Source organism: Malania oleifera, chromosome 1, assembly GCF_029873635.1.
Source record: "Malania oleifera isolate guangnan ecotype guangnan chromosome 1, ASM2987363v1, whole genome shotgun sequence".
Lineage (NCBI taxonomy): Eukaryota > Viridiplantae > Streptophyta > Magnoliopsida > Santalales > Ximeniaceae > Malania > Malania oleifera.
The window spans coordinates 156,039,543-156,060,570 of NC_080417.1; the positions used below are offsets into that span (position 1 = coordinate 156,039,543).

Here is a 21,028-nt window from a genome sequence, read left to right on the forward strand (position 1 = left end):
AAAATATTTTAGAAGGAATGCCAGAAGTTAAGATCAATAGTACCTTTGAAAAAGGAGAATGATGTAAAGTTAAAAACAAGATCCTTTATTCAAACGTTTCTTAATAACTGATATTAAATTTAGTTTTGAATCTAAAGAAGATCAAATTACAAGAAAAAATGAAGAATTTCTTAAGAAAAATAATACAAATACCCTAACAAAATGAAAAGTTATTCATAACTTGGAAAGAAGCTTTAGAGAATAATGTGATTTTTAAATTAATAAAATAAACAATAATTATTGGAAAAATAAAAGTTTTAGAACTTATTATAAAAAATCAACATTTTCAAACTTATTATTTGAAGATTAACCTATAAAAGAAGAAAGAAGTTTCAGTGGAAACTCTTTACATGAGTGGAATCTTGAAGGTTTTACTGAATATCAAGCTATTAGGTTAGTACAAAAAATGACCTTGGCAGCTACTTAATACAAATTTAATAATGAAAGAACCGGAGAAGCTACAATAGCTAGATTGTTAGTTTAAGGATTTAATGGATCATTAAGATTTTGATGGGATAATTATCTTTCTTAAAACGAGAAAGATGGAATTTTTGGGGCAGTCAAAATTAAAGAAGAAAATGGTCAACAAACTAAAGTTAGTGATATTGTTTCAGCATTAATTTGGACAATACTAAAAGCTTTCGTAGGAGAATTGGATAATATGATAGAAAAAATAGTATCACATTAGTCAACTTAACTTGTTCAAAATTATTAGATTTTTCATGGTATAAAGATACATTTCTTGCAAAAGTTTTAACTAGACCAAATGGAAGAAGTGGATTTTGGAGAGAAAAATTCATAGGAGAATTACCAAAATTATTTGCACATAGAGTTAGATATAGTATTTAAGATATATTAGGAACAAATTACCAAACAATTACGTATGAACAATTTATTAATATTATAAATTATGAAGGATTAAAACTTTGTAATGAGTTAAAAATACAATCTCTAATAAAAAGTAAATTCAAAAGAAATAAAGGTGAATTAGGAGATTTTTGTACTCAATACGGGTATGAAAAAATCAAAACTCCAGGCGCGTTATTACATGGTTTAATAACGCGCCCAAATCCTTCTTAGAACAAGGAAAGTTTAAACAATTGGCAAGCAAAAGACATAATCATCATATATTTGTTAAACAATAAGCTTTCTCAGATTTAAGGGATGACTAATAGTCTGCTGGAGGGACGTGCTATTATGTCAGAATAACTAGCCGAGTTAGGCTTGACTGACAACCCTTGAGCAATCTTGAGAAATGAATAAATACTAATTAAAGCAGTTTTTCTGATGCACAAGATCGATCGAATTCGGCAAGTGCAGAACATACTTAAGAAATGATTTAAACCCAAATACACACTTTTATTGAAAGCTTTATTAAATATTTTACACAAGAGAAATGACTTACAGAAGAGAGGGATAGAATATGGAGAAGAGATTATCAAATTACAAACCTTTAAATAAAACTTTGCAATGGATTATGTATCCAATACCAAATAAAAGAGATTTACTCAATAGATTTAATACTGCTTCAATATATTCAAAATTTGATATGAAATCTGGATTTTGGCAAATACATATTGCTGAAGAGGATAAGTACAAAACTGCTTTTACAGTACCATTTAGTCATTACGAATGGAATGTAATGCCTTTTGGACTTAAAAATGCCCCGAATTTCAAAATATTATGAATGAAATTTTTAATAATTATACAAACTTTACCATTATATACATTGACGATGTCCTTATATACTCTGAGTCAATTAGTCAACATTTTAAACATCTTAATATTTTTTACAATATTGTAAAGAAAAATGGTTTGGTTGTTTCTAAACCCAAAATTAAATTGTTTCAAACCAATATCAGATTTCTTGGTCATCAAATTTATCAAAACAAGATCACCCCAATACAAAGATCTATTGAATTCGCTGATAAATTCTCAAATGAAATTACTAATAAAAATCAATTTCAAAATTTTTTGGGATGTCTCAACTATGTTGCAGATTTTATTCCAAACATCAAAATTTTATTCGAACCATTATTTAAAAGACTTAAAAAGAATCCTCCAGCTTGAAATGATGAATGTACTCAAATTATCATTAAAATCAAAACTTTAGTCAAAACTCTTCCTTGCCTTAGTCTTCCAGATCCTAAAGCCTTTATGATAGTAGAAACAGATGCTTCTGATGTTGGATTTGGAGGCATCCTCAAACAAAGAAAAATTCATAGGAGGATTACCAAAATTATTTGCACAGAGAGTTAGATATAGTATTAAAGATATATTAGGAACAAATTACCAAACAATTATGTATGAACAATTTATTAATATTATAAATTATGAAGGATTAAAATTTTGTAATGAGTTAAAAATACAATCTCCAATGAAAAGTGAATTCAAAAGAAATAAAGATGAATTAGGAGATTTTTGTACTCAATACGGGTATGAAAAAATCAAAACTTTATCAAAAGGACATAAATATCATAAAAAATTTCACAAGAAATCATCTGAAAGATACTATAAAAAAAACTTAACTATTTAATTTATATGATTATTTAAATTTAGTAAATTAATAGTGAATTTTTTTAAAAATAAATAGACTATACATTATTAATTAAAAAATAAGGATAAAAGATGTTAATCTCTCGTGAGATTTGATAAAAAAACACAATAACCTCTCATGATATTTCAAAAATTGTTTGTCACAAAAATGCTAACTTGCTAATTGTATTTTACATTATATTTTACAAATAAAGATAAGTGTTAATGAATGTACTTTTTTAAAAAATTAAATAAAATTTAAATAATAAATATTTTTTTTATTAAAAATTAATGTTTTTGTGAGTTCGCACATATATACAGTAACATTAACTTTGGGATTTGGATAGAGAAGAATCGTGTGAGCAAAAGGTTGTTGATAAAATAGCTTGAATAATTTGGTACGTTGGCGTATGAAAATAAAAAATAAAAAAATAGTTGCTGATAAATACTACACCGCGATTGGACAGTTATCACGGAACCCGCGCGGCAGCGGGAAGCGGACCCCGTGGATAAAGATAATCAATATACGCAGACTGCGTTTTTCCAACTACATCTCTCGCTCTCTCTCTCTTGGGGATTAAGCGGACCCCGAGGGTTAAGGCCAATAAAATTTAAAATTTATTTATTTATTTATTATTTTGACGTCCTTTTCATCCCCATTTTCTTACTAGGTCGGCATTTAGCAACCAATTGGAAAAATCAATATACGCATACTGCGTTTTCCCAACTACATCTCTCTCTCTCTCTCTCTCTCTCTCTCTCGGGGATTTCGCGATAGGGCATTGTTTCCCCTCTCTCTCTCTCTCTCTCTCTCTCTCTCTCGGGGATTTCGCGATAGTGCATCGTTTCACCCGGATGAACTTTATTAATCAATATACGCAGACAGCGTTTCCCAACTACATCTCTCTCTCTTTCTTGGGGATTTCGCGATAGTGCATCGTTTCACCCGGATGAACTTTATTAGCCTATCCATTACGATCATCAATCTCCGAAGATTCAAAGCAACTCGCAAGTTTCAGATCGTACGACCTTCTTTGATTCCTTGAATCGGAAAGGTCCGACTGCAGCATCATTTGTTTTCCTAGGGTTTAATTGTTTCTTCTCCCACCTTTTTTTTTTTCCATATATATATATTTAAAAAATTTGTATATTGCCGTGTCTGCACAAAGGGAGGCTTGGTACCCTAACTCCCTTCCCCCCTTTCTCCTTTTTCATATGCTGGTGCATAAAACGCGAGTGGCGATCTTATCTGCTACAGTTTTGTACTTTCAGGGTGCAAGCTCAACTGTATGCTGCTGTTTTCATTTTGTTGTAGCTTTTATGGTCAAGTTAGGATTCAAAGCCTACTTTAGATGTTATTGAACTTTTGCTTTTCATCACTGTTGAACCAATAAAGCTTGCCTTGTTTTGTAATTCATGTCTATACTTTGATCGCTCGATGTATGTGTTTTTCTTTTGTAAGAGTGGAGAGATTACTTCATATTTGTTCTTACATTGTCATTTCTTGGACCCTCTGGAGTAAATTGTTTGGCAATTTTGGGAGAGTGTTTGTTTAAGGGGTTTGGCAAGGCAGTGTTCCTTTCTGGCCATCTCCCAGTGTATTTGGTTGGAGAGAAATGCTAGAATCTTCAAGAGTTTGGTTACTCCTCTTATCTTTCTTTGGTATACAGTGATCTTTATCTAACTCAAAAAACGTAGTCACATGATATTGGTTTTGATCTCTGTTTTGCTTATATAGCGCCTTAAAGATGGATTTAGTCCACAAATGCCCCCTTTGATACTGTCTCAAAGTTACTTGGTGGAGAAGTTTTGTGAATTTTTCCATGGTTCACTAGAATACGAAGGAGTATTTATTTTCTTCGGTTTTTTTTCTTAATATCAGTGCCTTTTTCACTGAATAAGTACAGTGAAATAATCAATATGAATCAATGTCCATACAGTCCTATCCATATTTATTTTTCAACGCTAGAAATTAATTGAAATATCTTCCTAATCTGACTATTATTTTATGACATTTTGATGTATTGCATTTACCGTACCTATTTAGAATGCCAATATGTATTAGTAGATATGTACTTTGTGCATATAGTGAAATTTCAATTTTTCATTGTGTGTTAGTAGAGTGAATAATTGAGGAAAGAAACTTTAGATGCAGAAGAGGCGGATGAGTTTAAATCATCTAAATTTATTTTGGACCAATTTAGGATATCACTTGAAACTCAATATTTGATACTCTTTACTATTAGTCTAGCACAAAAATTCAATTCTATAGGATGTGCAGAAGGTGTTGCCGTCATTTATTTTTTCAGCTAAAAAGTTCAATAGTCCCAATAATTGCTTTGGTGGCTGTGCATATATAATCATATGCATATATACATATGTTTGTGTGTATATTTTATTGTTTCATTATGACATATTGGTTGATATTAAGTGGAATGGGGGCATGGGGCGTGCCAGTATTGCGAATGATAGTGACAATTTTATGAGCATCTAACATATCATTTATTATTTATTTATTTATCCTTATATTTTGAATGTTGTATTAGAGATTGAAATTGTTTTTTTCTTGGGCTTAATCTTGACGTATTACTTGAATTAATAGTTTTGCAGGTGTGGAATTGTTGCAAAAAAATGTCCCATTACCAAGGGGATGACGGTGATAACATGGCAGATGAATATGATATGGAAGATGTAGATGATGATATGGATGAAGAATTTTGTGATAAAGAGATGGGCGGTTCAGAGTCTGATGTTGATGAATATGAATTTTTGGTTGGTGATATTTTGTCTAGCTTATGCATGTAGGCTTAGAAAGAATAGTTGCCATTATTGTAATTTTGGCTCGTGGAGACTGTAGCTTGTTTGTTTTCCCCTCAAATATCAATTTACTTTCATGTGCCTGTCTCCATGTTTCCCACCCTTTTGTTTTGTTTGTTTTGAAGTTTGCCTATTTATTTATTAATTTTTTATGGAGTGGGGAGTATTGTGTGAATATAGCAAATTTTGAGAAAAGTTTGATTGTATTTTTGCCTCATGCAGAATAACAGAGGGGGAGATACTTCCTCTGCTCAAGCTAGGAAAGGGAAAGATATCCAAGGTATTCCTTGGGATAGGCTAAGCATTAGTAGGGAGAAGTACAGACAAACTAGGCTAGAACAGTACAAGAATTATGAAAATGTTCCTCAGTCTGGGGAGGGATCAGAGAAGGTTAAGTTTCCAATTTATCATTTTTTATATATTTATTTACATGTTAAGAATATCTAACCCTTACTTGTGATGGCCTTTTGTTAACCTTTTGTACACAGGAATGCAAAGTCACAAAGAAAGGGGGTTTGTATTATGAATTTAGACGCAACTCAAGATCTGTGAAATCAACAATTCTTCATTTCCAGGTTTGCTGAATGAATTTTGCATATCCATTTACCTCTTGGCTACAAATTTTTTCCTTTTTTTTTGGTTGATTGATTGATAATTTTTGTCCTCATGCCTCAAAAAACTTATACTCCCCTATGCATCGTTCAATCTATTATCAGTTTATTATTATTGGTCACAATTAGTTATTTATATTATAATCATAGATCTTTCACACGAGTTGCCTAATTTTGGTAAAAGTGCAATGCACCATATATTTGTGTGAATTACGATGTTATCCTAAGAGGGGGGGTGAATTGGGTATTTTCAAGAATTAAGTCCTTTAAGTTCTAATTTTGAAAACTATCAATGACAAACTTGCAATCTACTGAATACCTAGCTTAATGTTTCACAATTAATCAATTTAATGTGTATCTTTGTCAAGCATACAATTTTACCCAATTACACACAAACTTATCAAATGCTCAACTTATACACGATAAACAGATAATTTAAATGCAAGTGGAAATTAAAAAGAGTTAAAGGAAGAGAGAAGACAAACACGATTTTTACGAGGTATGGACCATGGCCTACCCCAGCCTATGTCCTCGCCTTGAGCAACCCATTCAAGGATTCCACTAAAAATCTGCTCCTTTAACTGGGACGAAGCTTCCCTTACAATCTGCTGCTTACAAGAGGTGTAGCTTCCTTCTCAACTCCGGTTCACAGTCTAAACCGTGTATACATTAGAAAATTACAATTTTTGCAAAAACTCAAATGCTTCTACACCAAACTAGTGAGTAGAATAGAACCTAATACATACTCATATGATAAAAGTTGAAGCTCAATGTGTGAGTATGATATTCAATGATATTTCTTGAAATAAGTGATGAATGATCGATATATAAAATATGTGGGACAAAGATGCTCCAACAATCTAATCAACTATACTATTTTTATAAAATTATTTGAATAGCAGGTATAGTTCAGATATCTAAATCAGATTTATGATCTTCACAAAAATTACTCAGACAATTGATTTTCAGTAAAGATAAAAAATAAAGTCTTTATCAAAATACTTAGTTAATAAGGTTTCTTTAGAATATTAAATCTTATATAATTTTTTTTTAACAATAATTATGCTAATTTGAAATCTTTGAATAAATAATAAACTTGATAGTTTTTCAAAGATTTGAAACTTTAACAAAAACTTCTTTCAAATAATCTTTCAAAAAATGTATATATAATTAATAACTCGAAGATCAATCTCTCAAAAAAAAAAAGTATTCAAGAATAAATTTGTGAGAGGAAAAAAATATTTGAGAATAAGCAACCAATTTGTTTGATCACCAAATCTCAATACCCAAGTTGTTTGCACAATATTCGTTGGAACGCCTTTTGAAAATCAACGTAACCCAAGCTCATATTTGATGTGAATGCTTTGAAATCGCAGGCAAGAGCTTAGTAGTGTGTTCAATGCTCTTAAGAGATGTGCAAAAGTTCAAGGAGAAGTGCAAAAAGTTCAAGGCTCCCAATAGAAGTGCAAAAGGTGGTGTTCTTGGGTTTAGAGTTTAGGTTTATAAGCAATCTTGGCATCTAAACAATTTCTGGCCATTAGATCATTTAAAATATCATATTTACGTCCGTGTTTGCGTTGGAATGTTGTTCTGCTCCGCGACCTTCGTCGACGAGTGTACAACACTTGTTCGTCTACGAGAGCACTGTCTGAACGTTTTGGGCTTTCGGTTTCGGTATTTTTTCGTTGATGAGACAACACTGTTCATCGCCGAGTGGCCTTCATATGTTCGTCGACGAGGCCATGGGGTTTGTCGGCGAGGCCTCTAAAATTTGCCTCGAAAAATTTATTCAACCTAGAACTAATGTAAATAAATCTTTCATGAAATGCATGAGTCCTAAGGTCTGTCTAGAATATATTTGAGCTTTGAATTAAATCATATGAAATATGTAAATACATTCAATTCTAAATATCCATTCCCATTGAAGATCTTGAACTTGATGCTTCTATCTTCACTCTTCTACTTTTCTAGTTTCATGGATTGAGTCAAATGATATGTACTTTAGATTTCTTGTGGCTTCCATGTCAAGCGTACCGTTCGTGCATTCTAAATCATGAGCCTGTACCCAAACTCAATTGCATAGGTCAAATACCAAGTGATTTGTCATTATCAAAACAGGATTGAACTCATAAAGTCAACAATCTCTACCTTTTTGATGATGACAAATACACGAGCAAAAATGGGGTTATGCTTAACAAGGCTCCCTCAAGATAATGCATAAATTAGAATTCAGCAATACAACAATATAGTTTACACACAATGAAGTTCATACGCGTTGTAAAATATGCAATATTTTTGCTAGTATATACGTTTGTACTATACTCTTCTCCCCCTTTATTTTAAAGGAAAAAAAATTGCTCACTTCTCCCTCTTTTTGACAAAAGAAAAGTCATAATTTAATTTTGCTTACTAACTTCTCCCACAAATCATTTTATCATTTTTGCTTACTAATTTCTCCCCCTTTTTGACATCAACAAAAAGGTATATAAAAAATGTTCTGACATAAATATATCTCATCTTTGTAATCAAAATACATTGTAACCTTTAAGTGTCAAGATTGTACTACGGAATATATCTCCCTGTGTTACTCAATTTACTTCTCCCCTTGCTAATGTATATTTGTGTTGTTGAATCAAATTTCAATGTGAGCATACACAGTTTTGCAATATACATAGACATAGATGAGCAAATCAGTCCATTAAAGTCCAAAAGTTTATGTGAGCATCAACATGTGTCATGTACCCATAAAAATTTAACATACTGTAACCATTTGTTAAGTTTCGTACCAAATGTAAAACAAATTAGTCAAATGTGAAAAATTTTAACCAAATGTGAATTTTAATTTAAATTTCTCCCCCTTAATTATGTAGAAACTCTAGGCAACTTCTCGACTATGCATCCAGCCTAATTCACATCTAATTTGGATAAACCTATCCTCCAAAAGTGGTTTCGTGAATATGTCAGCCCATTGTTCCTTTGTGCATACAAACTCAAGAGTCACATCTCCTTTTTGCACATGATCACGAAAAAAATGATATCTAATTTCTATATGTTTAGTTCGTGAATGTAATGTAGGATTCTTTGAGATTTATTGCACCTGTATTGTCGCATCTTATAGGAACTGTGTCATAGTGTAATCCAAAATCCATAAATTGTTGTTTCATGTAAAGCGTTTAAGCACAACAACTTCCTGCTGTTATATATTTTGCCTCGGCTGTGGAAAGAGTAACTGAATTTTGCTTTTCTTTGAAAATCAAGATACTAAAGAATGTCCTAAGAAATGACATGTACCACTCGTACTTTTTTTTATCTACTTTGCTACCGGCAAAATCTGCATCCGAATAGCTGATAAATCTGAAAGGAGGTATGCTTAAGATACCATAATCTGAGTTCAATGGTTCCAATCAGGTATCTAAGTATTCTTTTGACAACTAATAAATGAGACTCTTTAGGTGTAGCCTGAATCTTGTGCACAAACATACACTAAACATTATGTTAGGTCTGCTGGCAGTCAGATATAGTAAGCTGCTAATCATCCCACGATAGAGCTTAACATCTACTAGTATGCCTTGTTTGTCTTTGTCTAATTTTAAGGAAGAGCTCATTGGTGTTCCTAGAGTTTTACCATCTTCCATATTAAACCTTTTGAGTAAGTCTCTAATGTACTTCAATTGATTTATAAAGATTTCATGTTTTGCTTGTTTGATTTGAAGTCTTAGGAAGAAGTTGAGTTATCCCATCATGCTCATCTCAAATTCATTTTGCATACAACTTGCAAACTCATTGCACAACTCCTCATTTGTTGCTCCAAAGATGATATCATCTACGTAGACTTGTACTAGGAGCCTGTTGTCATTCTTAGATTTGATGAAGAGTGTTGTATCTATCTTTCTTCTAATAAATCTATTATGCAGTAGAAAACCGCTTAACCTTTCATACCAAGCTCTAGGAGCTTGATTTAAATCATACAAGGCGTTAGTTAGTCTATAAACGTGATTTGGATGCTTATGACTTTCAAAACCTGGTAGTTGTTCTACATATACTTCTTCACTTATGTAGCCATTTAAAAATGCGTTTTTGATATCCATTTGATACAGCTTGAAATCCTTAAAAGCTGCATAAGCTAACAGCATTCGAATGACTTCCATTCTAGCTACAGGTGCGAAGGTTTCCTCAAAATCTATTCCTTCTTCGTGGTTGTAGCCCTGAGCTACTAGTCTTGCTTTATTTCTAACAACTATTCCATGTTCATCTTTCTTGTTCTCATATATTCATTTTGTTCCAATAACTGTCTTATCCTCAGGTCTAGGAACTAGTCAGACTTTATTTCTCTCAAACTGATTTAGTTCTTCTTGCATAGATATTACCCATGTTTCATCCTCAATCGCTTCACTCACATTTTTAGGTTCTTATTGTGATAAGAAAGCAAAATGACTAATCATATTTCTAAGTGAGGATCGTGTAGTTACTCCACGAGATGGTTCTCTTTTAATTTGATCTATAGGATGATTCTTTATGTACTTCCATTCTCTAGGTGGTTCATTAATCTCTTTTTCCACTTGATTATCTTCAGAAGATGTTTCCTTAACATCAGAGTTCTTATCTAAATTATTTTCAATAGACAATTTTTCAAATTCCTTATTTATCTTAATTTCATCTTCATCAGTCTTTTGAGTAAATGGATTGGATTCATCAAATACTACGTGAATGGATTCTACAACGGTTAATGTTCATTTATTATATACCTTGTAGGCTTTACTATCTAAGGCATATCCTAGAAAAATACTTTCATTAGATTTCACATCAAACTTCCCTAAATGTTCATTGTTTCTAAGTACAAAACACTTGCAGCCAAAACATAGAAATATGAGATGTTTGGTCTATGCCCATTCCATAATTCATATGGAGTCTTAGTTAGAGATGGTCTAATTAGGACTCTATTTAGAACATAATAGGCGGTATTTACTGCCTCGACCCAGAAGTACTTAGGTAGTTTATATTTGTTAAGCATAGTATTGGCCATTTCTTGTATAGACTTATTATTTCTTTCAACAACTCCATTCTGTTGTGGTGTTCTAGGAGCTGAAAAATTATGAGATATTCCTAATGAATCACAGTATTCTTCCATACCTTGATTTTAAAATTCTCTACTCCTATCACTTCTGATTTTAGTGATTGTGTATTCCCTTTCATTTTGAATTTTCTGGCACAATTTAATAAATTGTTCACATGCTTCATCTTTGTGACCTAAAAATAGTACCCATGTAAATTTAGAATAATCATCAACGATAACAAATGTGTATGATTTTCCTCCTAAACTCTGAATTGGGTTTGCACCAAATAAATCTAAGTGTAACATTTGGAGTGGCCTAGTAGTAGAGATTACTTTTTTCTTCTTAAAACTAGATCTTGCTTGTTTTCCTAGTTGACATGCATCACAGATTTTGTCTTTTACGAATTTTGTCTTAGGCAATCCCTTAACTAAGTCTCCCTTAACTAGTTTAGATATTAAGTCCGTGTTTGCGTGTCCTAGTCTCCTATGCCAAATCCAACTAATTTCGTTCATAGCAGAGAAACATGTCACTCGTTAAGAAGTTAAGTTATCAAAGCTGGTGGTATATACATTTTCATGACGCTCAGCAGTGAATAGAATTTTGTTATCAGCTTTATGTCCAACAATGCACTTGTCATGTTCAAAGGATACTTTATAACCTTTATCACACAGTTGACTTATGCTTAATAAGTTATGTTTTAAACCATCAACCAATAAAACATCATCTATAAGGAGTGATGAATTGTTACCAACTTTACCTACACCTATGATCCTTCCTTTTGCATTGTCCCCAAAAGTAACAAATCCTCAGTCCTTTGGTGTAATGGATGCGAATCTAGCTTTATCCCAAGTCATATGACGCGAACATCCGCTGTCCATATACCATCTATCTTTTGAGGAGGAAGATTTCAAGCACACCTCAAGGTCATCATGTACCATTAGACACATATTTGCTACCAGATCATCACTTGACTCCGTGTCTGAACTACTTGTACTGTGCGTGTCTCAACATGCATTTAGAGCCTTCTTCTTTTTCTTAGAGGCTTTCATTAGTTTAGGACATTCAGACTTGATGTGTCCAACCTCTTTGCAATTGTAGCAAGTTGGCGGATCTTCCTTCTGTCTCCTCTTGTTGGACTCTCCTCTTTTTGATTTCGAGTTCCGGAATTTTCTGTTAAATTTCTTATTCTTCTTCAGGAACTTTCCGAATTTCCTTGTTATCAAAGCCATGTCATCTTTTGATTTTGAGTCACTTTCTTGACTAGAGCTACTAGATGATGCCTTAAGAGCTGTAACTCTCTTTGCTTTATTCTGCTCATTTTTCCTCTCATTTATCGCTAGCTTATAAGTGATGAGCGATTCGATTAGTTCATCCACTGACATCTGTTTCAGATTCCTTTCTTCGGCTATAGCAGTAGCTTTAGCTTCCCATACTGACGGTAGTCCCCTAAGGATTTTCCTGATCAACGCATAAGTAGGGTAAGATTTACCAAGAGCATTTAATGAATTCGTGATGTGTGTGAATCTAGTGTACATGAATTGAATAGACTCATCAACAGTCATTTAAAATGCCTTATATTCACTAGGAAGCATATCTATCCTACTATCTTTTACTTTCTTAGTGCCTTCATATGTTACTTCTAGTTTTTCCCATATCTCTTTAGTAGTTTTACAGGCCATTACCCTATTAAACTCATTAACGTCTAGTGCACAGTATAGGAGGTTTATAGCAGTAACATTTATTTGAACAGATTTCCAATCATCATCAGTATACTCATCTTTAGTCGTAGGTACATTTACTTTATCAACTACTTTCATAGGCACATGGTTTCCTTTAGAAACTATTCTCCACACTTTCCAATCAACATTTAAAAGATATATACTCATCGTTTGTTTCTAGTAGGTGTAATTTTCACCCTCAAAAAATTGGTGGTCTAGTGGACGAGTGTCCCTCACCGAATGGGGTTACACTGATGTGTACCATTGTGATCTTTTACAAAAATAACGGTTAATGTGAACCTGACTCTGATACCAAATGTGAATTACGGTATTATCCCAAGAGGGGGGGTGAATTGGGTATTTTCAAGAATTAAGTCCTTTAAGTTTTAATTTTGAAAGTTATCAATTACAAACTTGCAATCTACTTAATACCTAGCTTAATGTTTCACAATTAATCAATTTAATGTGTGTCTTTGTCAAGCATACAATTTTACCCAATTACACACAAACTTATCAAATACTCAACTCATACATAATAAACAGATAATTTAAATGCAAGTGGAAATTAAAAAGAGCTAAGGGAAGAGAGAAGACAAATACGATTTTTACAAGGTTCGGCCTACCCCAGCCTACGTCCTCGCCTTGAGCAACCCACTCAAGGAGTCCACTAAAAATTCACTCCTTTAATTGGGACGGAGCTTCCCTTACAATCTGCTGTTTACAAGAGTTTTAGCTTCCTCCTCAACCCTGGTTCACAGCCCGAACCGTGAATACAATAGAAAATTACAATTTCTGCAAAAATTCAAATGCTTCTACACAAAGCTAGTGAGTTCAATAGAAACCTAATATATACTCATATGATAAAAGTTGAAGCTCAATGTGTGAGTATGATATTCAATGATATTTCTTGAAATAAGTGATGAATGATCGTTGTATAAAATATGTGGGACAAAGATGCTCCAACAATCTAATAAACTATACTATTTTTATAAAATTATTTGAATGGTAGGCATAGTTCAGAAATCTAAATCAGATTTATGATCTTCACAAAAATTACTCAGACAATTGATTTTCAGTAAAGATAAAAAATATAGTCTTTATCAAAATACTTAGTTAATAAGGTTTCTCTAGAATATTAAATCTGATATAATTTTTTTTTTTACTAATAATTATGCTAAGATGAAATCTTTGAATAAATAATAAACTTGATAGTTTTTCAAAGATTTGAAACTTTAACAAAAACTTCTCTCAAATAATGATCTTTCACAAAATGTATATATAATTAATAACTCAAGATCAATCTCTCAAAAAAAAAAATAAAATTCAAGAATAAATTTGTGAGAGGAAAAAATATTTGAGAATAAGCAACCAATTTGTTTGATCACCAAACCTCATTACCTAAGTTGTTTGCACAATATTTGCTAGAACGCCTTTTGAAATTCAACGTAACCCAAGCTCAGATTTGATGTGAATGCTTTGGAATTGCAGGCAAGAGCTTAGGAGTGTGTTCAATGCTCTCAAGAGATGTGCAAAAGTTCAAGGCTCCCAATAGAAGTGCAAAAAGTGGTGCTCTAGGGTTTAGAGTTTAGGTTTATAAGCAATCTTGCCATCTAAACAATTTCTAGCCATTAGATCATTTAAAATATCATATTTACGTCCGTGTCTACGCTGGAACGTCGTTCTGTGCCGCGACTTTTGTCAACGAATGGGTATGTTCGTCGATGAGTGTACAACACTCGCTCGTTGACGAGGCCAGGAGTTCGTCGACAAGAGCACTATTTGAACTTTTTGGGCTCTCGGTATTTTTTCGTCGACGAGACAACACTGTTCATCGCCGAGTGGCCTTCATACGTTCATCGACAAGGCGATGAGGTTCGTCGACGAGGCCTCTAAAATTTGCCTCGAAAAATTTATTCAACCTAGAACTAATGTAAATAAATCTTTCATGAAATGCAAGAGTCCTAAGGTCTGTCTAGTATATATTTGAGTTTCGAATTAAATCATATGAAATATGTAAATACATTCAATTCTAAATACCCATTCCCATTGAAGATTTTGAACTTGATGCTTGCATCTTCATTTTTCTACTCTTCTAGTTCCATGGATTGAACCAAATGATATGTACTTTAGATTCCTTGTGGCTTCCATATCAAGCTTACCGTTCATGCATTCTAAATCATGAGCCTGTTCGCAAACTCAATTGCATAGGTCAAATACCAAGTGATTTGTCATTATCAAAACAGGATTGGACTCATAAAGTCAACAATTTGTAGCATAACTAAATGTTCATAGTTATCCTTTGTGGATAGATTGAGCTTGTAGTTAATCCGTGGATCTACCAAATTACATCGAGTTATGAATATGGGTATAGGTAAGATGGCCATATCTTTGTGTCAAATGATGAGCAATAATATTTTTCTTTTGTGTTTTTGGTTAATGTGTTGGAGTAGATGCTATTGCCCGTCGTGCCCCTACTGGAAGGGGTTGCGTGAGGTTTTAATTGGGAAAGGCTTGCTTTTCAAATGCGTGACTTGGGTTTGGGCAGGACAAAATGTTTAGGATTGTCTAGCCGCTCCATATGGCTTGGAATTTGCAGCTTACATATGATTCAAAGGTGAAAATCTCTCTCTCTCTCTCTCTCTACTCCTTTCTCCCCCTCGTGCGCTTGATGCCATGGAAGTCCTTGCGCCACTAATCCCAAGACGATTGATCCAGATTGAAGGTAATTAGATAAGGTTGGAGGGTTTGCGACCTTGCTTGTGGTCAGGAATAATGTCTTGTAGTAGGTGGGTTAGGTGTCATGGTTTGTTGATGGATATCTATTTTTAGTTGCACACAAAGGGGGGTTCGATTTGTTTGATTGGGTATCACAAAGTGTTGGATGTCGATTAAATGAATGAAGGTAGGAAAGCATTTAGAGTTATGGTTGGGATGGAAAGGGGATAAGTTTTTAGTTTTTATTCCTCAGGGTGAAAAGGCGAAGGTTGGCGAAGCTTCATGAGTGTTTTCTGTGTGATAGCAAAGAATTTTCGTGAGGAAACTAGGAATGTAGGTGTGGGTAACTCTTAATAACACAAACCATGGAGTCAAGTGGTCTTGGAAGGTAAAAATTGCAGAAGTCATGGCTGTGGTAGTCAAGGCCATTCCATAAAGCAAGGTTTGAAGGATGGGAAACAAGAGCTCTGCCATTGGTGTGAATACGAGCTGTACCTAAATGAAACTAAGGCAATCCCAAATCAGTTGGCTTTGATTGACTGGAGCAAGAAGGAAGCTAGGGTTTGTGATGGAGCAGAGATGATTAGAGAGGCGGCTAGGGTTGCATTTGGGAAGGAGGCAGTAGAGAATTGGGCTAGGATGCATGCTTCTCATTTTGGACTTGGCCCAAGTAATTGAGAAGGGGGGTATTTAATTTTTAACTAAATTGGGCCAATTATTTGAATAGGTCCAATCTTCGGGAAATTTTGATACGAGCTTCAGTTTGGATCCAAAGGAAGGTTTTCCTGAAATGGGCATCTCCTAAATGGGTCTTGGTGATAAGAAGACATATGATTCCAAAATTAAGGTTTCTAGTACTGCTATGTTGGCTTTGGATAAAAAAGGCCCAAAGTATTGCTCCTACTTCTTAGAAAACGAGTATTGAGAAGGAGGAAGAATACCCTTTGGTAATTGGATTTTTTATTCAACATCCAATTAATAGAAACATTAGTCAGCCTATAATTATTAAGTATATGAGTTGAAATGACCAAGAGTTAGACTAAGCTTAGGATATTAGAAGATTAGAATCGGTTCAAGACTATGTTGTTAAATTTGTGTCTAGTTTTGTATATGTATTAGAAGGTAGTGTGAAAAAGAGTAAAAGAGAAGCGGGGCTTGGGGGTAAATTGGATGTTTTTTGTATTTATTCTGACAAATTTGAAGGTAATAAGGTTTATGCTTAAAAGGTGGCTTGTTTGGGTGCTGCAATGAAAAAGATTTTCGAAGAGAGAAAATTCTAGTGAATCTACAACAAAGATACTAAGGAGAGATTCTAAAGGAGATTTTAGTATTATGGAAGTTCCTCAAGTTGAGAAGATTGTTGGAGGTTCTAATGAGACTAGAAAAGGTAAGGAGGTAAAGAATTGGGGAGATTTTTTTGATTTAGAAAGTGATAACAGCGATTTTGATTGTGATCGGGGATTGTTGTTGGATGAAATACGAGAGCAATATGGGTATGTTTCTAACTCTTACAATGAAATATGGGATTTATCTTATGTTCATCCATCCCCATTGGAAAGTGTGGAGGGAGTTTTTATTTTGTGGTAATATAGGTTAGCGAATAAAATATAGAGTAGGGATGGAATTTTGTCGACACTAGTGGAGGAGATTCCAAAGAGGAGTTAGAAGCTCAAATTGTTTTGGATAAAATGGATCTAAAGCTAACTGATATTGGAGGAAATGAAGTGTGTTTGGGTGGTGGCAAAATTCGAAAGGTCAGAGGTCAAAGGGAATTAGCAAATTTAAGAGTTTGGTAAATTACAATGGAAAGGGTTTATAAAGGGGGTTTCTTGGTTAATTTCGTTTAGTTCTATTTTGTGAAGCCCAAACACAAACACATACAACATAATACATGATTAACATGTTGAGATGCAAGATCTAAAAATTCGAAATGTGGTAGGACAAAGACACAAAAATATAAAAGAAAACACATATTTTATATATGATTATGTTAATAGCACATTTTTTAAGATCCAAATATGGTCCTTTACACCAAATCTTCCCCCCATTGTTGAAGTATCAATCTTTAGAGGTAGCCAGTTCCGTTAAAAAATGTAAAAGATCAGTTGAACTCCTTATGCTATCCATGCAACTCATATTGATCAAATTTCATTCTTAAACTCAATTCAAGTTCCGCATATTATGGGTTTGTTTTAGGCTAGCTTAATTGCCAATGGTCCATCATTTTATTTGTTCAACCCCTGCTGATTTCATCTCGTTGTTCAAGATGGTGGTGGTGGTGGTGGTGGTGGAAGGAGAAGAAGATAATGGTGAACAAGCTAATGATGTTGAAGATGGTGGAAAGGAGATACAAGAGCCTTTTTTTTTAATAGAAATGTGCACCCATAAGTGATGGTGGTGCATACACACTTACCCTCTCCCAATTTGGCGTGAAAGCCACATTAGTTTAGTTTTATTAGTTTGTTTTGACAATATAAGTCATTTTGATTTTGGAAAGTAAATGTTTCGGTTATGCTATTTATATTGCTTTGAAAATTTCTATGCATATGGTCTTTCAATTTTGAAGAAATTTGGGAATTGAATTTTAGGCTTCGCACTCTTAGACTCTTTAGTATCCATATGGTGCATTCTGCATCAATTTGTACCAAAGCTCAACCATTAACTCGCCACTGCCAACACATCATCATCTCCTCCTTCTCCATTGTCTATCAAAAATTAACTAGCATCTTTTTCGTCGATGCCGCAACTAGTATCATCCTAATTCTCGCCATAACCTCATTTGTGTGAAACTAGAGTCTGAACAATGTGAAAGCTTCATTGTTTCATCTCAAACTTCAGATTGAAAGCCCAATCGAGGCATAACTTTTGTACTGATCTCGCATGATTGGTGCAGATTTGTTGTTCTCACAGCACCCTCGTCAAAGGGTCATTGTAACTTGATATTTCCCACCTTAACCTTCCATTAATTTTTTTGTGGTAGCCTACCCGACCATACCTTAGTTATCCCCCAAGTCCTGGGAACTAGTGTTGATGAATAGATGCATCATTGGAATTTTCAGCAGCTGATCAACTTCTTTGTGTTGAAGGGTTGTTGATGAATAGATGCATCATTGGAATCTTCAGCAGCAGATCAACTTCTTTGTGTTGAAGGGTTCATCTTCGTCAATAATTGCCACTCACCATTAGCTATCAACCTTTGGTTGTTTCCTAGATTTTCTGTTTTGAAGACATGAGATTGTTGTGGAGTAGTGAGAGGAAAAATGGTTTTGCTTTGCGCTTATCAAGACCCAAACCCCTAAATTGATTTGCTCAAAACCATACATTGTGAACTACCTAACCTATCTAACTTGGACCTTTGTGTTGGCCAGAAGAAAAATTTCATTGCTTTTAAAGATCAATTAGGGCTAGTCTACATGAGTGTTATAAATTTGAAGGATCTAGGGATCACATGCATGTTTTTGTAGAATGAACAACTATGGCCTAACAACACTCAACTATGACATTGTAGTCCTTTGTAGGGATGGCGCAAATCTTAGCATCAAATTGAACACCATCTTGACCAAGTTGGAATCTTAGAACCATTGGTGGAAGAAAAGGGAAATGTGGATGTGTTGTTTCTACCAGAGTCACAATTAGAGTATACAATTGGGACCCTTCGATATAGCATGCCCATTGATCTCATTATGCTTTTTCCTTTTTAAAATATTTTTTTTAAAGTAAAAAACGATAAAGGAGTATGCGTTAAAGGAAACCAAGGAGTTGCCAACTCAAATGCTAAAGGGTTTGAGCCATAAATAGTATCATCTATATAAAAAAATAATTGAGTCTAGTGTAAAAAGTTTTCTACAAAGTTCAACACACAATGCACAAAGTACCCATGTTATACAAGTGGGGAGGCTGTTTCCCTGGGTGTATTACCTTTACATTCAGGCTTGGGCTTGCCCTCCATATGTGGACAAAGTGTTATGGTATCTTCCCCCCAAAAGAAAAAAGCATTTGGATTAGCAAGCTTTTAGTTTTTAAAGCGTCATTATTGGCATCTTGGCCCTAGCACTTGGGCTGATTACGGTGTCCGACGTACTGGTTGGCTTCCCCTAGCCATTGGTCCTGGGTAAAAACCATGGTTTTGGTATCGCATGATCTGTGTTGTTTGTGTGAGTTCAATGAGCGTCAAGGTTGGTTCAACATGTTTGGAGTAACATTTCTATCCTTTTATCAAATGTGAGTTTACTTTTGAGTGTTGGTTGGTGGTTTTCCTGTTCCCTGAGCCCTCTTCTGTTAATTGGTGTTCAAAGCCAAACTTTTTCATGGTAGGAGAGAATGATGGTGGTAGTAATTGTTTGAGGAGTAGGGGTTTGATGAGGAATCCCTGTTCATAGTTTTAGTTTATCTTCATTTTTAGTAATTTATACTGGAAAAGTGAGTTTTAGTTTTGGAAAGTAGATATTAGGTTATGGTATTTATTGTCTTGTAATCATACTGAAAATGTTCTTGGAATATTGGAGACGTTGTGGAATTGAATTTTGAAGTTCTTACCCTTTGTGGATATACAGTTTTGTGCAAAACTCATTTGCAAAGTGCAGCCGTGGGCCATTGTGATGGCATTTATGCCATTTTATGATTTCTCAAGAATTTTCATGCACACACATCATCTTTATTGTATATTTAGCCTTTGATCCTTGTATATATATTTTTATTAATGTTTTCAAATTTTTTGTGGATGTTTAATGCAGTTTATTGGTAAACTATCACAAATTTAGCTCATTAGATCCCTGTTTATTAGTGAGCGGAACGTAATTTCTTATTTGGTGATGCAGTTGAGGAATTTGGTTTGGGCTACATCCAAACATGATGTCTACTTTATGTCTCATTTTTCTGTCATCCATTGGTCTTCACTAACTTGCAGCAAGTCTGAAGTTCTTAATGTTTCTGGGCATGTGGCACCATGTGAGGTGCGTGTGTCATGTCTAGTTTTCTACCCATGTTTTTCCATCAGGAGCTTTTGTTACGTCCATACAATTAATTGATTTACATTTCTGTACAGAAACATCCTGGAAGTTTGTTGGAAGGATTTACGCAGACCCAAGTTAGTACGCTTGCGGTAAAAGATAATTTGCTGGTTGCTGGAGGATTCCAGGGAGAACTTATTTGCAAGGTAAGTTTTATAATTTTGGTTATATCTTGTTTGCAAAGAGGAAGCAGGATATTGTACATGGTCATTGCACTTGCAGGATATGTGTTTTGTCACTTGCATCTTTGCACTTTAGAGTTAACTGTCTTCATTATTTTCTGCTTCAGTTTCTGTTGTCTGCTTCCTACCAATACACCATTTATCTGGTGTAAGATCCTGTTGAAACCTCTAGGATATCTATCAGGGTGAGGGGTGAATGTATTTTGTAGGTCTTGATTGCTGACTCAATCAATTACAAAGTTTGTTGTTAGTATCAGCTTCTTTTTTATTTTTCCATTCCTTAGAATTTGGTGGCGGTCAAATAAACCATGATCCATGATAGAAGATGGAAAATATAAGATTCAAAGA

At 34.0% G+C, this 21,028-nt stretch overlaps 1 protein-coding gene across 2 annotated transcripts in view; it reads left to right on the plus strand.

Annotated features, from left to right (window-relative positions):
- Positions 1 to 3,119: 3,119 nt before the first annotated feature.
- The window catches only part of LOC131168379 (uncharacterized WD repeat-containing protein C2A9.03-like), a 34,481-nt gene continuing 16,572 nt past the window's right edge, over positions 3,120 to 21,028 (plus strand). The window contains exons 1-6 of one of the 2 annotated variants that reach the window (XM_058127755.1): positions 3,120 to 3,629; positions 5,177 to 5,346; positions 5,614 to 5,781; positions 5,880 to 5,966; positions 20,307 to 20,441; positions 20,534 to 20,644. In XM_058127755.1, the coding sequence (XP_057983738.1) occupies positions 5,206 to 5,346; positions 5,614 to 5,781; positions 5,880 to 5,966; positions 20,307 to 20,441; positions 20,534 to 20,644 (642 nt within the window). In that variant the 5' untranslated portion in view covers positions 3,120 to 3,629; positions 5,177 to 5,205. The remainder of the gene's footprint in view (positions 3,630 to 5,176; positions 5,347 to 5,613; positions 5,782 to 5,879; positions 5,967 to 20,306; positions 20,442 to 20,533; positions 20,645 to 21,028) is intronic. The other variant, XM_058127761.1, reaches the window with a different exon arrangement.